The 23,241-nt window shown below is 33.9% G+C and overlaps 2 protein-coding genes across 9 annotated transcripts; both read right to left on the reverse strand.

Annotated features, from left to right (window-relative positions):
• Positions 1-56: 56 nt before the first annotated feature.
• LOC106753973 (zinc finger protein VAR3, chloroplastic) lies at positions 57-5,256 on the reverse strand. Its single transcript, XM_014635893.2, has 5 exons — positions 4,835-5,256; positions 4,629-4,746; positions 2,302-2,582; positions 2,028-2,126; positions 57-1,948 (listed from the first exon to the last, which is right to left on the reverse strand). The coding sequence occupies exons 1-5, from the start codon at positions 5,203-5,205 to the stop codon at positions 352-354; spliced, it is 2,466 nt and encodes an 821-aa protein (XP_014491379.1). The 5' UTR covers positions 5,206-5,256; the 3' UTR covers positions 57-351.
• Positions 5,257-7,287: 2,031 nt separating this feature from the next.
• LOC106753999 (frataxin, mitochondrial) lies at positions 7,288-19,463 on the reverse strand. Of its 8 annotated transcripts, XM_022777640.1 has the most exons (9): positions 19,271-19,463; positions 16,180-16,270; positions 15,847-16,096; positions 15,230-15,302; positions 15,018-15,065; positions 14,562-14,656; positions 13,588-13,673; positions 12,487-12,529; positions 10,611-12,396 (listed from the first exon to the last, which is right to left on the reverse strand). In XM_022777640.1, exons 3-8 carry the CDS (start codon positions 16,077-16,079, stop codon positions 12,519-12,521), a joined length of 546 nt encoding a protein of 181 aa, XP_022633361.1. In that variant the 5' UTR covers positions 16,080-16,096; positions 16,180-16,270; positions 19,271-19,463; the 3' UTR covers positions 10,611-12,396; positions 12,487-12,518. The 8 variants fall into 8 exon arrangements, with proteins under 8 accessions (XP_022633359.1, XP_022633358.1, XP_022633357.1 ...); XM_022777638.1 differs by lacking the exons at positions 10,611-12,396; positions 12,487-12,529 and adding an exon at positions 7,288-7,500; XM_022777637.1 differs by lacking the exons at positions 10,611-12,396; positions 12,487-12,529 and adding an exon at positions 8,113-8,384.
• Between the last annotated feature and the right edge of the window lie 3,778 nt (positions 19,464-23,241).

The raw sequence follows: 23,241 nt of genomic DNA on the forward strand, positions 1-23,241 counted from the left end.
CTTTCATAGCTTGCCATGATCTCAACATAAAAAAATCCAAAAAAGAAAAAGGAATATTTTAATTTTTATAAGCATCACAACTTCAATTCCACGAAAACCCAGAAAACAAATTTGACAGAGAAAACTCATTGGATCAAAAATTCCGAGGCAACCTACAATGGAAAAGGGAATACAACAGAAAACTGGAATCCTACATCGGAAACGAAACCAGAAAATACAAAAATGAAAGGTTTTAGTACTGATTATTTCGAGCATCTTATCATCCATTTTCAATATTTGCCAACAACATTTTAGCTTCACAATGAAAAAAGGAAGCAAAATGGTAAAAATAATTAATACTACAACTACTTTTCAGCTCCCTTCATTTTCGTTTTTACTTGGATCTGAGCTCACAGTTGGTAGATTTCTTCTGTATTGCTGAGATGTCAATCTCCTTTCCAATGGAGTTTTCCTCTTGCTTACAACAAATCTGTTCACCCCTTTGCGCATAGGCATTATTGAAGGAAAATCTTCATCTGGAATCTGACTGAGCTCAGATATATCCTTAATTTGTGCAACACGCCTGAACCACCTCTCTGCCTTTGCCTCCTCTGACATGTCCAAGGGATCTGGTTCCTTCACGGCAGACCCCTCCAAACTCTTCCCTGTCCACTCTGCTTTACCACTCTGGTTGTCAGATGCTACAACTGGGGATGAACTCCCAGTCAAATTGGGAACATGATCTTGATTGAAACTCTGCCTTGAATTTCCACTGGTTCCTGACCAAGACATAGAGCCAATATCATTGTTATTTGAGCTCTGTTCAGAAGACTTTGGACTCTGTTCTGGTTGAGCTCTAGCATCATCCGATATCTCTGAAGCCTTCTCTGCCACCTCAGATATGGAAGATGTACCGTCATTGGACCTATCCATTGAATCTGTTCCATCTGCCTGCGGCTTGTCCTTTTTAGCAAAGTAATCTGGGGGGAAGGGGACAAACGGAACAAAGTTGGTTTTGCTAGCTTGTTCCATGGCCACTTGTCTCTTGTATGCTGGTGTTGTTAAAGAACGATCTTTTTTCTTGCTAACAACAAATCGATTTTCTCCTTTACGCATGGGCATTATTTCAGGGAAATCCTCATCGGATATTGCATTTGTCACATCTGGAAAATCATTCAGCTCAGCAATCTTTCTTAACCATTTCTCAGGTTTTTCAGCTTGCTCTTTCTTCTTATCCTCTGTGATATTTGTAGAATTATTAGAAAGTTGTGAACTGTCTCCCAAACTAGCATATCCAACATCAGAGTCTAACACCACATTTTTGCTCTCGTCTGATGGCAAGTTATCAGACTTCGGGCCAAGTTCATCTGCAGACAATGGACTGGGAGAAACAGTACTACTGTAGCTCCCTTGAACATTTTTAAAATGTGAAGTATTTCTATAGCTACCAAATGAAGGTTGCCTGTCTCCGCCAGCATTTTGTTCAGAAACAATGTCGCTATTACCATATTGAGGAAGGCCAGCTGAATGACCTAGCATGTCATCCAGACTGTCGTGGGACTTGATTGGCTCCCCAGCATTAAAATCCTCAGTCCCAGAAATGTCATAATTAGACAAGTTTCTCTTATATTGAGCGTTAGCCAACCTCCTCTCCAGTGGAGTCTTTCTCGTGCTCACAACAAATCTATTAACTCCTTTCCTCAGTGGCATTATTTCAGGAAAATCTTCATCTGCAATCACACTGTTAATATCAGCACTGCTGTCTAGTTGAGAAACCTTGCTAAACCAGCGCTGTGCCTTTTCTTCATTAGCAGCTAACCTAGCATCAATATCTGAAGTATTAGGATTGTTTCCGTTTTCGTACTCCATATTTGACATAGTATTGATGGCACCCAAAGATATTTGTCCAGGTCGCTTGCAATCACACCTCAAGCAACTCAGGTTCCTCCCGTAGTTATAGAAATCACACCTTCATAACGAAAATCCTGTTAATTGGATGTGTATGACAAGTCACACGGAAAAACATTTTAAGGGAGGGTAATACTTACTGAGGACATTCCCATTCACCACCGGCGAGTTGCCTTTTTGGCCTTGCTTCATCACACTCAAGACACTTCATGTTTCGTGCAAAATTCATGAAATTACACCTGCTCAATATTAGAGAGAAACAGACTTATCAGAATGGTGTACAATATTTGAGGAGACAAAATTAACTATAACAACTGCCTCACACTCTGCCCTTGGTGTTCCACCATTACACAAAGTAACACATTTGATAGTTCATTGGGATTATAGTCAAAATTAAAAGTAATAAAATAGTACCTTGAGCAAATCCAATCACCCCTCTTCATTTCAATATTTTGCGCAGGAGGCTTTGTATATCCAAATCTTCCAGTCATTTGACTTTGCTCTGAATCAAAAGAATTTGATCCAGGTGCACTATAACTCAGTTTGAAAAGTTCATCAAAGAGATTTCTGACAGATGATTCAAGAAGATTTCTTTCATTGAGACTGTTCCCTTCTGAAGGGACATATGGATCACTCGCATAACTCAGCAAAAACTTCATTAGGTCAACCGTATTTGCTCTATCAGTGTCCAACACCTGTGAAGTACATATTGAGCACAGCTGAATCACCAACAGTTTCGATGCACTTTTCAAAATTTTGAAATTAAGTGTTGATACGTGACAGAAAATATGTTCCATAGATATCATGTACTGTCTCATTTATTTCGGAATGATTTGAAACAATGATCCTTGAAATAATCAAGCTTGAAGTGAATCTCCACATTTCTTGACCCAAAAGGAATATGTATTTAAGAAAAGGTTACACTGTCGAAACTTCCAACCACTATTTTTTTTTTTTTTAAAGGTTTAATACCTATTTTGGTCCCTCTTTTGGGCGGGTTTGTTCAAAGTGGTCCCTCCTTTTTTCAAAAGTTCACTTTAGTCCTATCTTTTGCAAAAACTGTTCAAGTTGGTCCTTTTGGGTAACGGCGTTAACTTGACTAACGGCAGAGCTGCCAGGTGGGTAATGTCTGATGATGTGGCATTGTTAATTGTTTTAAAAAATATATATAATTGTGAGGTGTAAATTATATTAATTAGGGTAAAATAAAGAAATGAATTAGGGATAATTAGGGTCAGAAGATGAACTGCGTCTTTCTCCTCGTTCGGCGACGACGGTGATGGAGATTACGGTTGTGCCAGAGAAAGATCCGGAATTGAGAAACTGAATGGAACATCTTGCCTAATTCTCCACACACTTTCACTATCATTAGACGGAATCAAAACAATATCTCAAGTTCTGTACCAGAATTTTTTGCAAATTTCTCCAATTTGAATGTTTTAAAGCTTAGCAATTGCAGATTAAGTGGCCATTTTCCAAAGGGTATCTTTCATATACAAACTCTTAATGTTCTTTGTATATCAAACAACAAGGATCTTCATGGAGCTTTGCCAAACTTCCAAGAAGACGCAGTTCTTCTTCACACCATGAATCTCAGTAAAACAAATTTCTCAGGGAAATTACCAAGTTCTATTTCCAATCTAAAGCAGTTGTTAGAAAATGCAAGTAACATTGAATCTTGGGAACGAATTTCACGGTCCATCTTCTGCTTGGCATCTTGGAGGTCAAGAATCTCTTGGAGTTTGGCAACAGCTTCGAATATTTGGGTTTGGAGAACAGTAAAGAGGGAAATTATTTCTTTTACAGTAGACGGAGAAGCATCAAGAGGGGTAGATGAATTAGACGAGAGGAAAGTTGGAAGGGATCCACGAAAGGCAGTGACCCAAAGAGATCGGTTAAGGGAAACTTCAAAGATTTTGGAAGTTAAGGAAGCCATTTGGAGAAGAAGTGCTTGGGCTCTAGGAAGGGGTGGGAGGAGTGACAGCAGAGCAGAAGAAGGGGTTGAAGAGTTGCGGTCTTGGGTTGCTAGGTCTGTGTAGGAGGGAGCTTTGGAGGGGTGGGGTTCGGAATTGAAGGAGAGTTAGGGTTTGCGAGGTGTAAATCGAATTCCAATTACCCTAATTCATTTCTTTATTTTATCCTAATTAATATAATTTACACCTCACAATTATATATATTTTTTAAAACAATTAACAATGTCACATCATCAGACATTACCCACCTGACAGCTCTGTCGTTAGTCAAGTTAACGCCGTTATCCAAAAGGACCAACTTGAACAGTTTTTGCAAAAGATAAGACTGAAGTGAACTTTTGAAAAAAGGAGGGACCGCTTTGAACAAACCCTCCCAAAGGAAGACCAAAATAGGTATTAAACCTTTTTTAAATTGCTTTCTAGTTGCTCGTTGCATACACCAATGTGTTACTTGCACTCATACATGATAGCAATCATGTTACATTTGCAACATGTCATATTGAGAAATAAGAACAAACCTAGCTCTGAACTCAAAGTCTTATAGTAAAACAAACTCATGGTTGAAATTTGACGATTAATAGATCAAATACTAACTACAAGAAATAAATAATATTTTAATTGTCAGCAGAAACACAGTTAACGCGATTGTGAATGTTAAAAATTTCTTACACCAAGCAATTGCTCCTTAACACGAGCAAATTAACATTCTCCACAACGAAGTAGTGAGAAACAAAAAACAGAGAATAACTAAGAAAGAAACAAACTAACATTGACGTCACCATTGGACAGAAAGGACTTCATCTTCCTGACGGAATCATCTGCGTCGCGGAAGAGAAAGGGGGAGCCGTGCTCAACCACGGCCGCAATATGTCTCGTAGAAAGCAACCTACCACCATCCAATCCAATTCATCTCAATTCAGAATAGAATTCAACAAAATCGGATAGAATTTGAGGGGAAAAAAGAAGAAAGGAACCTGAGAAGGTTAGGGCGGTCGCGTGCGAAGGCCAAGCAAGCGGTGGCGTCGCGGAGAAAGGAGTAGGAGAGATGTTGGGCGGCGGAGGTGAAGGCTTGGTCGGGGAGGGAGGAGAGGTAGCCGGCGGAGGATATGTGAGAGAGGAAAGAGGAGTACTCAGGCCAGGGAGATGAGTAGGCATTGGAAAACTGGGAGGCTCTGAGTTTGAGTGGCAAAGGTGAAGATGAGAAAGAGAAGGAAGAAGGTGAAGCAGAGAGGCGGAGGGAATGGGAAGAGAGGAGGAATAGGTTGCGGTGGTGGTGGCGGTGGCGGCGGAGCAGAGGTAGGGGAGTGGAGAGGAAGAAGAGGAACCTTGGGGCCACGCCACTCATTTCACACTTCTTCAGCTAAATTCAAGATGATTGCTTCCCACTTAATCTTTTAAACAAGGACAAATGATATTTTCAAAGCACTTTTTAACGACTTTTTTTTACAACGATACACTTTTTTTTTTTTTTTTTACAACGAAACACGTGTCATTATTTTATTAATATATTTAAATTTATGTTTAAAAAATATTTAAAATAAATCAATATAGTTATAAAAAAATGGTTAAAAAATATTGCTAAAGTTTTCCTTTAAATAATTATGATAGCATACCAGATTGTTTTCTTAACTGTCTTTGGACTGATATGTGAATTCTTAAGTAATTATTTCGTGATGATTGATGAAAAACTTAGAGTGACTTGTATATTGAAATTTTATCAATCAAAATGTAAGTGGATAGTTCGAGATTGATTCATGAACTATTATTTTTGGGTAAAATATTTTGTTGGATTGTATTTGAATGTGTGTAAATTATAAATGGGTCAAAATGTCATAAAATATGTCTAAATGGGTAAAGGGATTCAACTTTGCCACTATGTTTATTATTAGAAAATATTAACAGAAGGGTTTGAGGTAGATAGGATACAAATTAATCTGTTTAGTATGAACTGCTATGCTTTTTTGTAAATTTTTAGAGTTGATTAATCAATATGAACTGCTTTATTAGAAATTAATTATTCTCCCAACTGGTTGTTAACGTGTATGGTTGAGATTTTTTTTGTTTTGTAATTATTGCTTTTATAGATTAGGTTACAGGAATGGACGTGAATGTTGTTATAGCTCATTGTAAGAATAACAGTATATGTAATTAAATGAGATTGTATAATGCTGTGCATAATTGTTTACATTCTTTAATTGAAGATGAAAATTTAATGATAAGATTCTAAGTAAGATGACATTCTCATACGAGATCTTGTTGTAAAAGAACTTGATAAAGGAATAGTTAAGATAGGTTATTGGGAATATAACTTTATTAATTGTATGAATAATGTGGAATTTTTGTATAGTCTAAATGATGATGTCGTGAAGTGTGAATGCTTTGGATAATTGTTCTATTTTATTATTAGATAAAATAATGATATTTAGACAATATTTTTTGACAACGTTTGAACATTGATTACATGTCAATCTGTGATTGGTCAAAAATTACTCAACAATCAATAATAATAATCATAAACATTATTGTGGAGTAATTTTTGACCGATCACAGATTGACACGTAATTAATGTTCAAATATTGTCAAAAAAATGTTGTCTAAATATCATTATTCTATTAGATATTATATTAATATCACTAGGGCATATTTCTTAAATATCTCAAACTAGTTTATGTGTGGAGCCTTTGTATTAAATAAAACGAAATCACTATGCTTTTCATAATAGAAACTTAAATCATAGATTGAAATATTAAGATGCAAGGTATGATATAACTGCAGTAAATTTAGAGTACCCATTTTGTTTGTGAAAATGAGTATAAATTGGTTCAACCTCGTATGTGAATAGTTATTTAAAAGGGCTGATTAAATGATTACAATAATTTACTATAAGAATGAATCATGGTTGTGTAAATGAATTACAAGTTGTCAAATTGTTTAATATTTAGTTGACTGTTTAATTTGTTAATTTTACTATGTGATCATAAGTTAGTAGATTTGAATTACGTATTGATTGAATTTTTTAGCTCATCCATACTTATGTGTTTATTAGTTTGTGTATGTAGTTGTGCAATGATTACATAACATACGTGAGTTTAATTAGGAACACAAGTATTAAATGTATAATATGATTGACGAGAGAGAAGTTTGACAATGAGAGTTTTGTTTAAAGTTTGTCTATTCATGTAAAGAATTGTATTAATATATTTATTAGGGTTGGATTTGGATAATCCCTAACTTCAATTCATAAATATTTTTATTTATGTTGTGATTTTAAATAAACATGTTTATTGAATTGTAAAAGTGATAAATTTTCACGTTGAGGAATGTCAAAGATTTTTAATAAAGATTTCTAATAGATTAAAAAGGAATGATTATATTAAAATGGATTGATTCTATTCATGATTACGAAAATCTGAAAATTGTAGACGTTTCCAAAATTCCAAATTTTAGGGTGTTACACTAGTTATTGTTGTGTTGTGTAGGTTAAGCTATTGGGGTGAGGAATCCATATTACCATATTTAGATCCTGAGCTCAACAGGAAAAGATTGGTTGTCGGTGTCAACTTTACTTTTGCTGGAATTGAAATTCTCAATGACACCAGAATCCAATTTGTAAGTCACATCACTTGCTTGTGTGTTCCAACTGTGTTCAAAACCCATGTTCAGAGTGTCAAAATTTTCAAACATAAAGATATTCTTTAATTCAATGATTTTCTTATGTATAAAAAAATTAGGGGGAAAGATTTGGATCATATATACATGATATGGTTATATATTAATAATGTTAGAATAATTTTTCAAAAACTTAGAGAAACAAGATGAACAACAATTTAGACTTATATATTCTTCTAAGTGTGAATGTACACTTTCCAAAATAATATTTCATCCCTTATAAGAGTGAAAGGATCACGAAATCCGATTTTAAAATACAAAGAAGAAATACAACGATAATACTCACTCTTAGTATTAACGTTAAACAAGACTATGATTGTCAGGAATTGATTTGTGTGTTAAGAGGATAACCGAATGAATTTCAGTAGAACACAAGATCCCTTTATATAGATGTTGATCAGGTATCTTTCAAATCCAAGAGATACCAGATTCTGGTTAGTTACATCTCTTCATGAATAATTGTAACTCTTCATGAATGGTAACTCTTCGTGAATAATTGTAACTCTTCATGAATAATTGTAACTCTTCATGAATAATTGTAACTTTTCATGAATGGTAACTTTTCATGAATCTGAAAATTGTCTCTAATATTCTTAAATTCCAACAAATAACATGTTTAGTATCTCCATTGGTTCTTTTAATAATTAAGATGGATAACGATTTAACAAGGTGTACAAAACAGACTAGTGATATTTTTATACCTTATTCCTATATCCAACTTTGAAATTGTTATGCCAAAAGAAAAAAGAGAAGAAAAAACAAAGGAAGAATTGACTATATATATATATATAGATAGATTATTTACAATATTGAATTGCACGTAAACATAATCAGAATCTCCAGACAGCTGCAGCACTGGGAAGAATACCAACAGAGGGTGAGTGCTCTTATAGGACTGAACAAACTCAAAGTTTAATAGAAGGCGCATTAGTCCTACAAGGTCGTGGTCTGTGTTGAGAAATATAGTGTATGTGAATCTTTTTGTAGAAACAAGTTCAGGATGTACTAAGATAAGAGTGGTGGTGTTTATGTGGTGTTGATAGTGCAGAAATTAGAAAAAGTTAAAACATGGTTAAGTGTAACTTATATTAGACTTGTAGATGTGGTAAGAATCGACTAATAGGCACGATATAACTAATAGGTGTTATGATGAATGTAAATGAGTGAAAGGAAACAAGGTACTGCTTTGTCTAAAGTCTGAAGTAGAGTAATAAAGGATGGACTGCTTAAATTTATGTTCGATGCTTTTAACTTTTGCAAACATGATAATTGAGCTAAATTTGTGGATTGGAAATTGGAAGTATATATGCTGTGTTGTTTCGGTTGATTCTGGTTTCATGTGTTTTGATTCCTATTAATAACTTGTATGGCTATCTAAATTTAATAATATTAGCATGCTAGATTTACTCAACTATCATAAGTAGGAACAAGTAAAAGAAGTTTTAGAAATTAGTGATTGCTCTAAGTGTAGTAATTTTCCATCATGCTTGATGATATGGACTCCTTTGTTTGAAGTTAATGATTCTCCCAACTGGTTGTTAATGTTAATGTTTGGGAAAAAACTGACGAAATGTCTTCTTCCAGTAGATTACGTTGCTTTAAGGTTCTGGACAGGGATAAGGGTCTTACTTTGTTGCTTAATTTTTTAATGAACCAAAGTTAATTGAATTTAAGGGAATTTTGTAAAATCTGGATCAGGATAGTAATCTGGATTGTGTGTAAGTGGAGAATGCTAGTTATGACAATTTTATGTGATGGAATAGATGGGTACTTTGTTAATGATCAAGATGGTATATGTATGTGTTTATAAGTAGTGTGAATCATGTATATACCGATTTTTGGGAATGAAGACTCGTTGAAGGTGTGTAAGGTTTTACCTAGTTTTGGTTAAAACACAAACCTTATTTCCTTACTAACCTCTGATCTATAATGAGCAGTAAAGATAAAGTAAAGGTCTTAATCAGATAAGGTATGACATGATGCAGAAATATTATTAAATGAAAGAATATTATTATAAGTGTTAGTACTTTAGACCTATATGTTTGTAAATGAATGATGAGATTTTGTTGTTTGTTATATGTGACTTTATTGTATTGTGTTATATAAAGAAAATGGTATATTCATTTTCCAATATGTTAATGTACACAATCACAGTATTTCATCCTTATATCGTGAAGAAGAACTCGAGTCTTGAAGTATCATAATATAATATGATTGAACCCAAGGGAGATTGAATGAAAACATGTATGATGTTGTAGTAAAACTATTTTGCAAAATGTAATTATTAAATTTGGTTTTTGAATTTGATTTTGTTGTGAGAGATTTGTCTAGATATGTTTTAGATGTGAAACTTTTATGGCTTCAACTTTAACTTTTTTATTGATATGCAATCAAATAATAGAGATACTTGGAAGAGTCATTATGGAAAAAGAGGTTTAAATGCACATGATGATGTATTATCGATTTAAAATTGATTTCCTAAAGTGGTGTGTTTGACTTGTTTACTATGATATATAGGTTTATGCACGACAAATTACTTGACTCATGTGAACACGTTATTAACGGATGTGCAAAAGTCATGAACACAGAGAACTCCTTTTGTATGGTTATTGTCCATTGTTGTGGATATGAAAATGAGTAGAACACTACTTTTAGAATTGTGTAGTAGATGGTTGGAGAGGAAGGCAGATTTGAAGTTAGGTCTGTGTTTATTCCATTTACAATGTTAGATTTTTGCTTAGATTTAGGAGTCAAGGTTTATGGAGAGATGTTTAAGTTGTTTAAAGAGGAAGTTGATTGTTATACTAGAAGATTGTTTGATACGATTGATGTAAGTATACACAATTTTTATGAAAAACTTCAAAAGCGTATAAAAGAGGACAAAGTGATTGATGTTTGTAGATTACACATATGGTTAGGGTTGAGTGATTTTTTCTTTCCAAATAGAGGTGAAAAAGTTCATGTTAGGTTATTTGGATTATTAGATTATCATGTATTGGAAAGTATAACTGGAGGTGTTATTTATGAATATTTGGTTTCAGTTGGTGTGATGTTGCATTATGTGTAAGGAAGAAATAAAAAATATCACATGTTGATTGTGTATTCGCATTACAAGTATATTTTGATGTTAGTTACAAAAGTTATAATTTATTACTGTTAGTTATTTGATATTGAATTTATTATGTGTAAAGATATGGGGAATGGAACATATCTTAATTGATCAGAAGAAGTTGATAAAAGAAAAAGTTGTTTTCCTAGAATTCTTCATTGGGTACATATTAAAGTTGGTAAAGCAGAAGTTCAAAAAGCCTTTGTCGCTAATGTATTGATTTCAATATGATCTGTATGCTTATTTTGTTTTGTATAGGTCATTCCTGAGGTATTTATATCAAATGAAGAGATGTCTATTGACATTGTTAAAAAAGCCTTTGATGGTCATCATAATGGTATAGTGAAAGACAACTTCCAAAGGCAATCTTTGACTGATATTGTTGTAGAAAATAAAGTTTTAGTTGGTATCATTATTAACCAAGAGGATTTCATTGCCAAGCTTGTGGTAGAGAAGCTACAAATTTTTCTTGTACAAAAGAAGCAATGGAAGGTTTATGATATGTTTACTCCATCATAACAATGTCACCTTATATATTCCTTTCAACAGGGTTGACATATGCTAAATTTTATGTTTAACCAACAATCCTGGAGATGAAACTATTATTTCCAAAATGTATTATTTCCATAATGTTCCTCAGTTCCAACATTATGGAAATAATAGTTTCATTTCTAGGATTATTTGGCAAACATGAGATTGAACATTTGTCAACCCTTGATTTGTTGAAAGGAACATATAAGATGACATTGTTACAATAAAGTAAACATATTATAAACCTTATGTTGTCTCTTTTGTGCAAAAAACATTTATAGCTTTTCTATCACTTTCTCAAGCTTGGCAATGGAATCTTCTTTGTCAACAATGATACTAACCAAAGCTTTATTTTCTACAACAAGTACAAAGATTGCATCTGGAACTTGTCCTTCACTCTACCATAATTCTTTAACAATGTCAGTAGACATCTATTCATTTGATACAAATATCTCAGAACTTCTGTTTCACCAACTTTAACATGTATCCAAGGAAGAATTCTAAGAAAACAATTTTTTTCTTTTACCCAACTTTTTTTGACCAAACAAGACATGTTCCATTACTCAGATATGTTACATACAAAATTCAATTTCAAATAACTAACAATAATAAATTATAAAACAATAACTTTTGTAACTAACACCAAAATATACTTGTAATGTGAATACACAACCAACAACATGACAATGTCTTTTCTGTTTCTTCCTTACACACAATTTAGCATCACAAAAATTAGAAACCAAATACTCATAAATAACACCCTGGTTATACTTTCCAATATATGATAAATCATTTAATAATTCAAATAACCCAACATGAACTTGTCCACCTACAAACATCTACCACTTTGCCCCCTTTTATACACTTTTGAAGTTCTTTATAAACATTGTCTACACTTACATCAATTGTATCAAACAATCTCCTAGTATGACAATCAACTTCCTCTTTAAACAACTTAAACATCTCTTCGTAAACTTTAATTCCTAAACCTAAGCAAACATTTAACTTTGTAAATGGAATAAACATAGACCTAACTTCAAATCTGTCCTTCCTCTCTAACCATCTAGTACACAATTCTAAAAGTAGTATCCTACTCATATTTACATCCACAACAATGGACAATAGTCGTGCAAAAAGAGTTTTCTATATGCATGACTTTTGCACATTCATTAATAATGTGTTCACAAGTGCCAAGTAATTTGTTTTTCATGAATGTCGTTCATAAACCTATGTATCAGAGTAAACAATTCAACGTCAAACACACCACTTTAGGAAATCAATTTTAAACACATAATACATCATCATGTGCATTGAAACCTCTTTTTCCATAATGACTGTTCCAAGTATCTTTATGCGTTGACTGCATGTCCATAAAATAAAAAAGTTAGAGTTGAAGCCATAAAAGTTTCACATCCAAGACATATCTAAACAGATCTCTCATAACAAAAACCAGATTTAATAATTACATTTTGCAAAATAGTTTTACTACAACATCATACAGGTTTTCATCCAATCTTCCTTTGGTTCAATCCTATTATGTTATGATACTTCAAGATCTTATTTCTCTCTCAACCCTAACCCTAGAATGAAGAGTTGCTCTTCCAAAATGAAATGGTCAACCTTTGCAAAATTGAAATAAGAGAAAGGGACCCTAAATGCACTGTTTCATTTATTCTGCTCCCAAACCAATGTAGCAAGAGCCCACGGTTCAAATAACAAAGTTATCCTTGATGACATTCACACAAATTGGGCCTCACCGCATGTCAAATGAGTGTGAATCACTTTATGCGTGTCAAAGTATTGTTTTCCTTTGCACTTAATGTGCAGGTGTAAACACTTGTATAGAACATGAATTTAAATGCTTTTTCTTCAAATATACTTTATGCATGAAGATGTAGTTCCGGTGATATCTAGTAATTTGGTGACACTTTATGCTTTGAAGAGCATTTAAAGCAAAATCAAACACTAGAGAATAAATATCATTGTGCAACCCAATTTATTCTAGAAAAAAAAAAAGAATATTATAAACAGATTAATTATAATTTAAATGACAGTTATCTCTTCTCATAACTAATCAACAAATTATTGGTGAAACATGGCCCGACACAGCATGGTTTGGGCAAACAAGTGCTAAAAGCTTTTGTATTTTTGTAGGAAACCTTTTCTCCATTTCTCTTCTCGGAGCACTTATCATGCAAGCATAGTATTCCTTAAACCTCCAAAACTGGAAGCCAAAATGGTAGGATAACATACCACAATGCCCAACGCAACAATAATCACTACTATTTTCTGCTGATTATTTATAAGATACGCTCACTATTAACTTCTATCTTCTACATAAAAAATCAAGGTTTGGCAGCACCTTTTCAACACCTTAGGAAAGAACGATAGCTTTGCCACATAACTGCTCCAACTCACCTTCCAAGATTTTGTACAAGTTTGCTTTGTTCCGTCTATAAATCCAAGCCTTGGTATCCCGATCCCAATCAAACCTTGACGGACCACTGCAGAAAACAAGTCCGAGAGATCATTGATACATGTCATCCAGATAATTCAAGGTACCTACTTCGGTCCATGTAAATAAATAGTAGCAGAAAGTTATTGAAATAAAACTGCATTTGAAGTCTTAGAATTACATAAAAACCGCAAAGATATCACTGCTACAAGCATTCAAGGTATCACTTCAGATTGAATATGATCTACACTACACTGAAGTTAAAAGCAGGGAGGGTACATATATGACTATAAGATACCATCCGTTGTAGTACTAACTGACATGATTGGCCATAACTAATATACACACGGTGATATCATCTCTAAGATGCAAAGGACTGTATATATCATAGAAAAGATACTCCTCTGGTCTCAATTTATAAATGAAATGGGTATGTGTTATTTGTACTTTGTTCCTAAAAGAGAAAAACCTACATGCGGAACAGTTTAAACAAAGAAATTAAACTAATAATAGGATTTAGCAAAGTTCCACCGCTAAGATACGCAAATTACAAAGAATTGTCTCAATACACTCCCTAACAAACTCTTATTAACTCAAATTAATTGAAAATCACAATATTGTTGGTCCCATTTTTCATTTAATAAGTCTAACTCATAATTTTATTATTTTCAATAAATTTTAACCAATAGTAGATTGTGTTACAATTACTTATTTTTAAAGATGACGTTTTTAACAACATTTGGATGGTTATCACCAATACCCTTTTCACCATGTTCATTCTCTCACACAAAGATACTGTAGAAGTCCATGTATACCGCTCCTGTAAAATTCATTCGCATGCAATTTCTGACATGAACCCACATGTCTAGAGACTAAAGCCTTAGAAAAATCTTAGCTAAAAAATTGACCATAAATAGACATATAACGTACACAATACCTCAGTGGAGAAGACAGCCAAAGTTGTCGATTTGGAGTTTGTTTGTTCAATACATAGGTGCCAAGATCGCCAAGCTTTACAGTCAAAACATCATTCTGAAATGGAAAGCCTTATAAAAAATAACAATACACCACCACCATGCAAAGAAGCCACTTCAAAGTAGTATGAAGAAAATAATTAAAATCTTGCAAGTAATTGGAAGAAAATAAATAAAATCTTAGAAGAAAAAAGCTAAAAAAGCTATTTATTTTCTAAGGACCAAATAGCAACAGAGAATTTTATTTAAGCAAATCTTATCACGTTAAATTTGATTGTTCAAAATAACCACCTGATGAACAATACAACTTCATGTTTTATTTCTAATATACGAAATGTTCTAGGATAGTATTTTGTTGACAAGTAATTTTTATTATCTAACCTTTATTTATAACTTATTCTAACAAAAAGAATACTTACCCCATAGTCTATGTCAAATCCATCAACTTCAACTAAGTCTCCATAGTCCTGTCAAGCAACAAACAAAAAAATTAATACCAAACATGGCTTAAATAATAAGAATTGAATGCGTTGTGGCTGTCAACTCCCACCGCCACACTTAGACAATCTTCCAATGATTGGCATATTACAAATTTAAGTTGGTGCAAACAACAAAGCATTGCTAAAGATACCTCTAATTTCTCTTGTACGCTATGTATTGTGGAATCAGCCAGTCTATGGAATTCACTCTCATCCAGCAGAGAACTGCATTCATACTAATAGTTAGCTAAGTAATTTCCCCCTATTGAAAAACAAAATTGTAATATATGTACATTAAATGGGAAATTAGCACATGACTGACATGAATTCTTAGAAACATGCTTTGAGAACTCATAAATCCACCATTGTCAAACCCCAACTAGCTCCAAAATTAATTGAATTTTAATTTTTTTTTAAATGAAATCATTATTGAAATTGAAATGCTCAACTTTCTATGGCTTCCAAGAACCAAATCTTACTATTCAATCCAAGATTGTGGGGCATTGTTGACTCCAAAACCACTAAAGCAGAAACATTTGGCACACAGCCCATTTCTACCGAAACCCTAATTCACTACCACTAAGATCAGACAGCTCCCTCCTACCTACTAGTCACCACCTCTTGGAGGCAGAGCTGACAGTAGACAGAACAGACACTGACAGGAGATGGTGCAGACACTTTCTGGAGACAATGATATGGGGATCATTGGTTCTATTGACTACATAGAATTATCAAATAAGCACATATCGGATGAAAAACAATTACATACCGGTAATCAACAGCCAGGGGGGCTTGAGATTCATCAAGATTAAAACTGCCAGAGGACAAATTTCTAGAATAATATGATCGAGAAGGAAGAAGGCTATTTTTCCTGCAGAGGGACGTGCATTCTGAAGCTTTTACAGAAAGGAATGGGACCACATGAGTGGAAGAAGATGAAGAAGGCGCTAACAGTTGCAAAAACCTGAGGAGCCTTCTCTGCAAAACCAACTTTGAGGCCATAACTTTTTTCACCTCAGCTGCAAATGTTAAAAATATAACTTGTAATAATAATAATAATAAAAGAACCCAGCAAACATAGTTTTCCAAGAAATGAATATACCTATGGGTGTGTATAGGTATGTTTAGCTTTAGGGATTTGCAAAGGGTGAAGACTAAATAAAATGGTACACCTGTAGACTACTATTTATGACCTGTAATAGAAGGTAAACAATTGGTTAGCTTAAAAATTTTAATTTTCTGATTACTTGTGTTTACAGACAAGGACTTATGTGAAAATACTATATGGCAGTGAAACAAAGGGTTGTTGATCAAAACAAACACAATCAGTAACAGTGCACGTTAATCCTAGAGAGAGGTACTTGAGGGGGTGTTGCCCCAGCCGACAAAGAAGCATAAGACAGTTTGCATTCATTTTCAATGAAAAAGGGACAAGAGTAGTCTCATAAACTAACATCCATAACTACATAAGTAAACTTCAGATAATGAGATACCAATAAATCACTTGTTAATATGAGCTATGTGACGTACTGGAAAATTCATTTGACACCATCCCATAACATATTTCCTTCACAATATTGCATGTGAACCAGTAAGCACGAACATCAATTTGCAGAAAAAAATAAGTAAAATCTTAATACAACTTTCTCTCAAGAAATTTCAACTAATTGATAATGTAGTGGTTTCAACATTGTACGTGACTTGTACAATATTTGTATGCAGTAACATAAGAAACCATTATACCTTTCAGTAGCGCATATACCACAACAAATTTGGACTTGGCTCTCCAATAAATCGTATTCTTTTTTAATATTTTATCAAACTGTTTGGGGACATCTTTGGTGTGGTCACATTTAAGGTATTCATATACCTAAGAGGACACCATAACAAAATAAAAGCAAAACCTTCATAGCTTTCCATGATCTCAACACACATAAATCCAAAAAGACAAAGGAATATTTTATTTTTTCTCATATTAACAACTTCAACACAGTGAAAACCCACAAGACAATTTTAAAATAGAAAACACATACTGGATAAAGAATTCAGAGGCAGCCTACAATGGAAAAAGGAACACGGAAGAAAATTGGAAAGCGATGCAAGAAAGTGGATAAATTTAAAGTCTTATATCTCAAAAAACAAAATGGAAGAAAATGAAATGAGAAAAAAGGGATATTGGGTGAATGCAACGCCAAACATATTATTCTCTTATTGGTGCACCATTACTCTAATTGTGTCTAAAATTGACTCAGCATAAAGTGAGTCATAGGGAGCAAGAACAGAAAGATTCTTGTTCAGAGACTTTAAAACAGTTCTATGAGATGCAAATAAGAGACAAATCTTATATAGACTTGTAATACACAGTGCTGGGGAGGTATTTTTGAGGGGACATAGATTGTCGGAGAATTAGTCTGTACATGTAGGATAAAATGGGGAGCATCCAACTACATTGTTTTGGGGTACCACATAAGTATTTGTCTATTCATACCAGTTGACTGTGAACATTTGGTTTACTACCTACGTATGTTGAGCACAGCTGCATAGCTAGGGGGATTTCTTCAGAATCTGATCAAGCTTGGTTGGAAAGTTATATCTGTTTGTAGGGTTGGTTAGCCTAGCCCTAGGCCCACGAATTAGTAAATGAGTGAGTTTGGTGTATTCTTTCTCTTTCACACAGGGAATTCCCTGTCACAACAGTCACACAGGTTATATTTACAACAACATTAATAAGGTTATATGAAAATGCTTCTGCAAGAAAAACAGCTGTGAATCTGTGACAGCAGAAGAAAGAGAGAGGGCCATCAATGCTTCAAAAGCAATATTTACCACCAAATCCTTTCTGTCAGGTATGCATAATGGTGAGACGTGAATTTGAAATGATACATATTACTTTTCATTCTTCTTATTAGCTTATCTAGTATACTAAGAACACCTCTTGGTGGCTTTTTGCAGTATCTGCCATCCTGTTTTGCAGAAAAACATTTCAATTGGAGTTTTGTGGCTTATTAAACTTCAGATCTCTAATAGGAGAAGAAAGTGTCCACTTCGCTGCCTTTATAAGGGAGGTAGAGCCAAGTTAGGCTGGGGTGGTTTGAATTGTCATTACAGAACAATTTAGGAGAAGGTGACATGTGTGTGTGTGTGTGTTTTAGCTTCTTTCAATGAAAGTAGTGCTGCAAGTTACCATCTTACACCTTCCAAGTCTTCTCTCTTGTATTGATTATAATTGACATGACTCCTTATGTCTTTTGACTCCTAAGGTTTAGGCTTCTAAAGTAGCAAACCCTTTTAAGAAACATATTTCCAAAATTTCTTTGAATTCTAAAGAAGACTGTGATTACATAAGATTTACTGTGGAAGCAGCGAAAAAATAGACTTTAAACAGTAAGCAACCAACAATCACTTTCCATATATGATAAACAAGCAGCAGCAGCAAGATTTACCAAGCAAGAAGCAGAATACTTTTAATTACAATTGATCATATATGATAAATGAATATGACTTTTTTAGTTGATTTCTTTATGCATAGGTTTTAAACTGGATTGGTTTTACTTATAACTAATCCAATCATCAAATTACTTCTTCCTCTCATGTATATATTATTTGGTGAATATTTTCTTTTGTTGTGTTTGAAAGTGAAAATTTACAAGACAAAGTTACAAGAGCTATGCCACAACAGAAAATGGGGTTTGCATAGGTACTCTGCCACGAAATATGGTCCACATTATATACCAAGCTTTAAGGCTTCTGTTTATGTCAAAGGTGCCATCTTCAGTTCTTCTAGTGCATCTAGTTCCCTAAAGGATGGAAGTTAGCATCCTTTCTTATATTCTAGAATTATTTAAATCAATGCTGCCAAAAAATGTCTTAATGGTATGCAGAATTATTTCATTCTTAATAACATGCCTTGTAATCACAAAATTGTGCAAAAACATGGTAAAACCTACTAATGTTACATCAAGTTCATAAGGTTGTCAAACTCGAATTAATTCGATAACTCGTACGAGTTTACGTTTTTACTCGGAAGCAAACTCGCTTTTGGTGTAAACTCGGTAGACTCGGGATTGAACTTGCTCAACTCGCTCAAACTCGCGAGTTTGATACTGAGTAGGCGAGTTCGAAGGAGAAGTTTTTTAAACCTTAAAACGGCAGCCACCATAGCCATTTGGTGTGAAAAACTGAAGAAAACTCACCAAATGTAGGGTTTCACTTCTACATCCGTTTTTGTCACCGTGACATCGCGTCTCCTTGCTATGCTCCTGTTCAATCGCCACTCCTCATTCTGCCGTTCGGTCGCCGCTCGTCGTGCCGCCGTTCGCTTGCCGCTTCTCTCCGCTGGATCGCGTCTCCTTTATTGTGCTGCAGAGAGGAGGGAAAGTGTCGCATTGCACTATATAAAATATTATATTATTTATAAATGATTTTTTTTAATTGAATTGTGCAGTTAGGCTTTAATTTCAGATTTTAATTAGGAATTAGGAATTATTTTTAATTATTTAATAATAATATAATCATGCTTGTTAATTTTGTAGTTGAAAACTGAAATCAGATTAATATAAAGTATTTCTGGAAATGGATCAAATTTTAATTCAGAGCAATCCAAATTCATTCTCATCTATTTTGTTTAATTATTCTATTCGTAATAATTGAATTTATAATTTCTTTTTGATAGAAAGTAAACTCTTACCGGTTTACGGAATTATCAAAAGTTTAAGATAACTTTTTAGGTAACTCAAGTAAAGCTTAAATTTTTAAGGTTAAAAGCTTTTTTTGTCGTAATTTTGGTTCGGAAAATTTGTTTTAGTCCCTGAGTTGAATTTGTCTTCAATTTCATCACAAAGAATGAATTTAACGTGTTCAGCTCTGCAACTGCGGAGTGAGGTGTCATTTCTTTGCTGACTAGGAGTCCTTTTCAGTTGGAATTAGGATTTTTTAAAAAATTTAGAAGGGCAAAGTGGGAAAAAAATTAAAAGCTCTTTTTGGTCCCAATTTTGGTTCGAAAAATTCGTTTTGGTCCCTGGAAAAAAAGAAAGACTTTCTTCTTCCTCTGAAACCCTAATTCCTCTACCATTACCCAAACCCCAACCGTCGACCACCGACCACCGTCCATCATCTTCTTCCTCGCACGCCGTCAGCAACCATCGCACCTCGCACCTCCATCACCGTCGCACCTCCATCACCATCGCACCTCCATCACCCTCGCACCTCCATCACCCTCGCACCTCCATCACCATCACACCTCCATCACCGTCGCATCTCGCACCTGCAGAAAACAAACCCAAAAGCAGAAACGGGAACCACCGTGGCAGCCTCCAGCATTTTCCAATTCCACTTCGTGTGCTCTTTTCCCCAAATCTGAACCCTAATTTTGGGCAGAGTTGTTCTTCCTTGTCCCTATTAGGGTTTCAGAGGTTAGTAAGAATATCTCTGATGTCTTTGTCTACAATTAATACGTTTTCCGTGCAAATTGCAGCATTGATTTGTAATGAGTCAGGGAAGCAGGGAGCTTGATGTTGAATTCTCAAATTCTGTCTTGAAATCTGAAGTTTTTCAAATTCTCAAATTGTGCTTTTGAATATGTTCGAGGAGAAAACAGATCAGCTAATATTTGGGTAGAGGAATTAGGGTTTCACAAGAAGAAGAAAGTCTTAATTTTTTTCCCACTTTGCCCTTCTAAATTTTTTAAAAAATCCTAATTCCAACTGAAAAGGACTCCCAGTCAGCAAAGAAATGACACTTCACTCAGCAGTTGCAAAGCTGGACACGATGCCGTTAACCATTTTAACGGAGTTACTGAAAAGGACCAAATTGAACATTAAATTCGTTCTTTGGGACGAAATTGAACACAAATTCAACTCAGGGACCAAAACGAATTTTCCAAACCAAAATTGGGACCAAAAAGAGCTTTTAACCAATTTTTAATTAGCCCCATAAACTATTAGTTTTAGATAACTTTTATAAACTATTGTTGATAGTCAAAGTTTTTGATGATGATGATGATAGGTTACACATTGTACTTACCTGAACTTAAAGAAAGACCATAAGGCCAAATATGGCATTGATGGGTCAGCTTTTCCTTAACAAAACCAGAGTGATCAGAGTTTGAGGATGCATTGATGGGTCAGCTTTTCATGGATAAAAAGGCATTACAATTTGGGATGTTGTGATATGTTCTTGATATGAGTGCTTGAGATGTGTATTGTGTGGGAGATGATGTATTTATCTGATGATGACATTCTTAACAGTAGTAAACGATATTATTTATAATTAAATAGCATTAGTCATATGGTTCTTTATCACTCCATTATCATATATTAGATTGTAGATTAGTTTTCACATTTGCTACTGTTATGGATCTCAATTAATCACTGCATGGTGGTAAATTAAGTCAATATAGCAAGTTGGATCATGTAGCAATTTTCTGTTACAATAAACTTTAATTATTGTAATGTACAATCACAGGCTAGCTATTGTCAGGTCTAGAAAATTTGAACGTTTCAAAATTTATCATTCTTGATATGGAGGTTTTTCTGAAGTGTTTCATTCCTGACTAGAAAGTATTTCTAGTTATTATATTTAGCAGGTTAGGAATAAAGTAAGTAAAATAAAATAATAAATCCACAAAATTAAATAATATAAATAAAAAAGGTTAAAACTTTTATAATATAACTTCCTGATAACATATAAAATAGATTATTAAAGTAGATATGTGTTTTAAAATAATAAGACTGGATTTTATATTTTAAAATAAGTTGATAATATAAATAGAATTTCTTAAATTAGTCTGATTACTTAAAATATAACTTATCTTTTTATAATTGTTTCTCTCTATTTCCTCTCATTTTTCTTTAAGAGTTTTGACTTTAAAGTCACTTATTTGACGATCAGGAGGTGTCTAGACGATTAAAATGACAAGATCTATTTATCCATATGATCAATTTCTAGTTTAGAGCAAGTAAGTTTCGACTCTTTTTCCTCTTTCGTTCTTGATTTGAGATTATGCGTTGTAATCATTTGTCGCATGTGATTCATTATCTCTTTTCCTAAATTCTTAGTCAATCTAAGGTCCTTAGGACTTTATCCGCTTTCAATTTGGAATTTTGTAGGCTTTTCTAGAGTTCCTTGCGGTGGAAGCAACGATAGAATATTCTTAAGAGTCGTAGTAGTTTCTAGGATATTCTTAGAGCTGTAGTAGTTTCCCCTAAGGTAAGGGAAGTTAATTCATCTTTCATATATGTAATAGGAAGTTTGTAATTTGTTATTTGGTGTGTATGTGATTATATGATAGCTTGGTTGTGTTGAATTGAGGAAAATATTACTTGTTTGTGAATTATGATAGGTCTAGAGATTTTGTGAATGTATGATTGTCTTGTAAGTACATGTATGATAAAATGGAATTGATTTTAATGAAAAATTGTGATGATGATGGTGTTAGTGAAAAGAGTGGGTTGAAGTACTACTTTAGGGTTCAAATTGATGGTGTTAGTACACTAATTGTGAGAATAAGGAGTTGAAAGAGGAACCTAGAGTTTGGAAAGTATTATAGGGTCTTCTGGTAAATGGTGATGTCTTTAAATAGGTAAAGTATGAAGTTAATTGGAGGGAAAGAATCTGAGTTCATTTTATACTTGTTTTAGAGTGAAATTGGGAGGGTTTGATAGGTGAGTTTGTGAAAAATGGGTTAGTAGAGAAAAATAGAGGTTTGGGGACTATTTTGAAGTAAATTAAGACTTGTTAGAACTTTAAAACTAGTAAAATCTGGTATAGAATACAGTAGAGAGTTTGGGAGTGTGTATTTGCATATATTTTTTGGTGCAAATACGGGGTTTTGAGTAGTGAATTTCTAAAGAAGTAGTTTTGTGATGAATTGGAGGGTTTAGAGTCCTTTGTTGTGTCAATATGACATGTCCATGTGTGTTGGTTTACTGAAATTGGGGCTAGAAGGAATGGAAATGATTTTAGGTAATATAATGAAGTGGATTTTGGTTTGGAGTGGTCAAATTGAGTTAGAGGTGTGTTTTCGGAGATTTCTCAGTGATTAAAGAGTCCTAGGAATCCAACAAAGTGGTGGGAAAAGTGTCCAAAGTCATATAAGTGGATGAGTTGTTGTCATGGCGTTGAGCGCCACTATCATGGCGCATGGGCACTATATCTCTGGAATCCA

Source organism: Vigna radiata, unplaced genomic scaffold (genome assembly GCF_000741045.1).
Source record: "Vigna radiata var. radiata cultivar VC1973A unplaced genomic scaffold, Vradiata_ver6 scaffold_7, whole genome shotgun sequence".
Taxonomy (NCBI): domain Eukaryota; kingdom Viridiplantae; phylum Streptophyta; class Magnoliopsida; order Fabales; family Fabaceae; genus Vigna; species Vigna radiata.

Bases quoted from the DNA above. Each gene is read 5' to 3' on its own strand.
- LOC106753999 (XM_022777635.1), bottom strand. From the start codon at position 16,079: ATGGCCTCAAAGTTGGTTTTGCAGAGAAGGCTCCTCAGGTTTTTGCAA. The intron at 15,303-15,846 runs GTATGTAATTGT...GTATGAATGCAG, and splicing joins CCCCTGGCTGTTGATTACCG to TTCTCTGCTGGATGAGAGTG. The intron at 14,657-15,017 runs GTAAGTATTCTT...TTTCCATTTCAG, and splicing joins GATTTGACATAGACTATGGG to AATGATGTTTTGACTGTAAA.
- LOC106753973 (XM_014635893.2), bottom strand. From the start codon at position 5,205: ATGAGTGGCGTGGCCCCAAGGTTCCTCTTCTTCCTCTCCACTCCCCTA. The intron at 2,127-2,301 runs GTACTATTTTAT...AATATTGAGCAG, and splicing joins GGTGATTGGATTTGCTCAAG to GTGTAATTTCATGAATTTTG. The intron at 1,949-2,027 runs GTAAGTATTACC...TTCGTTATGAAG, and splicing joins GGTGAATGGGAATGTCCTCA to GTGTGATTTCTATAACTACG.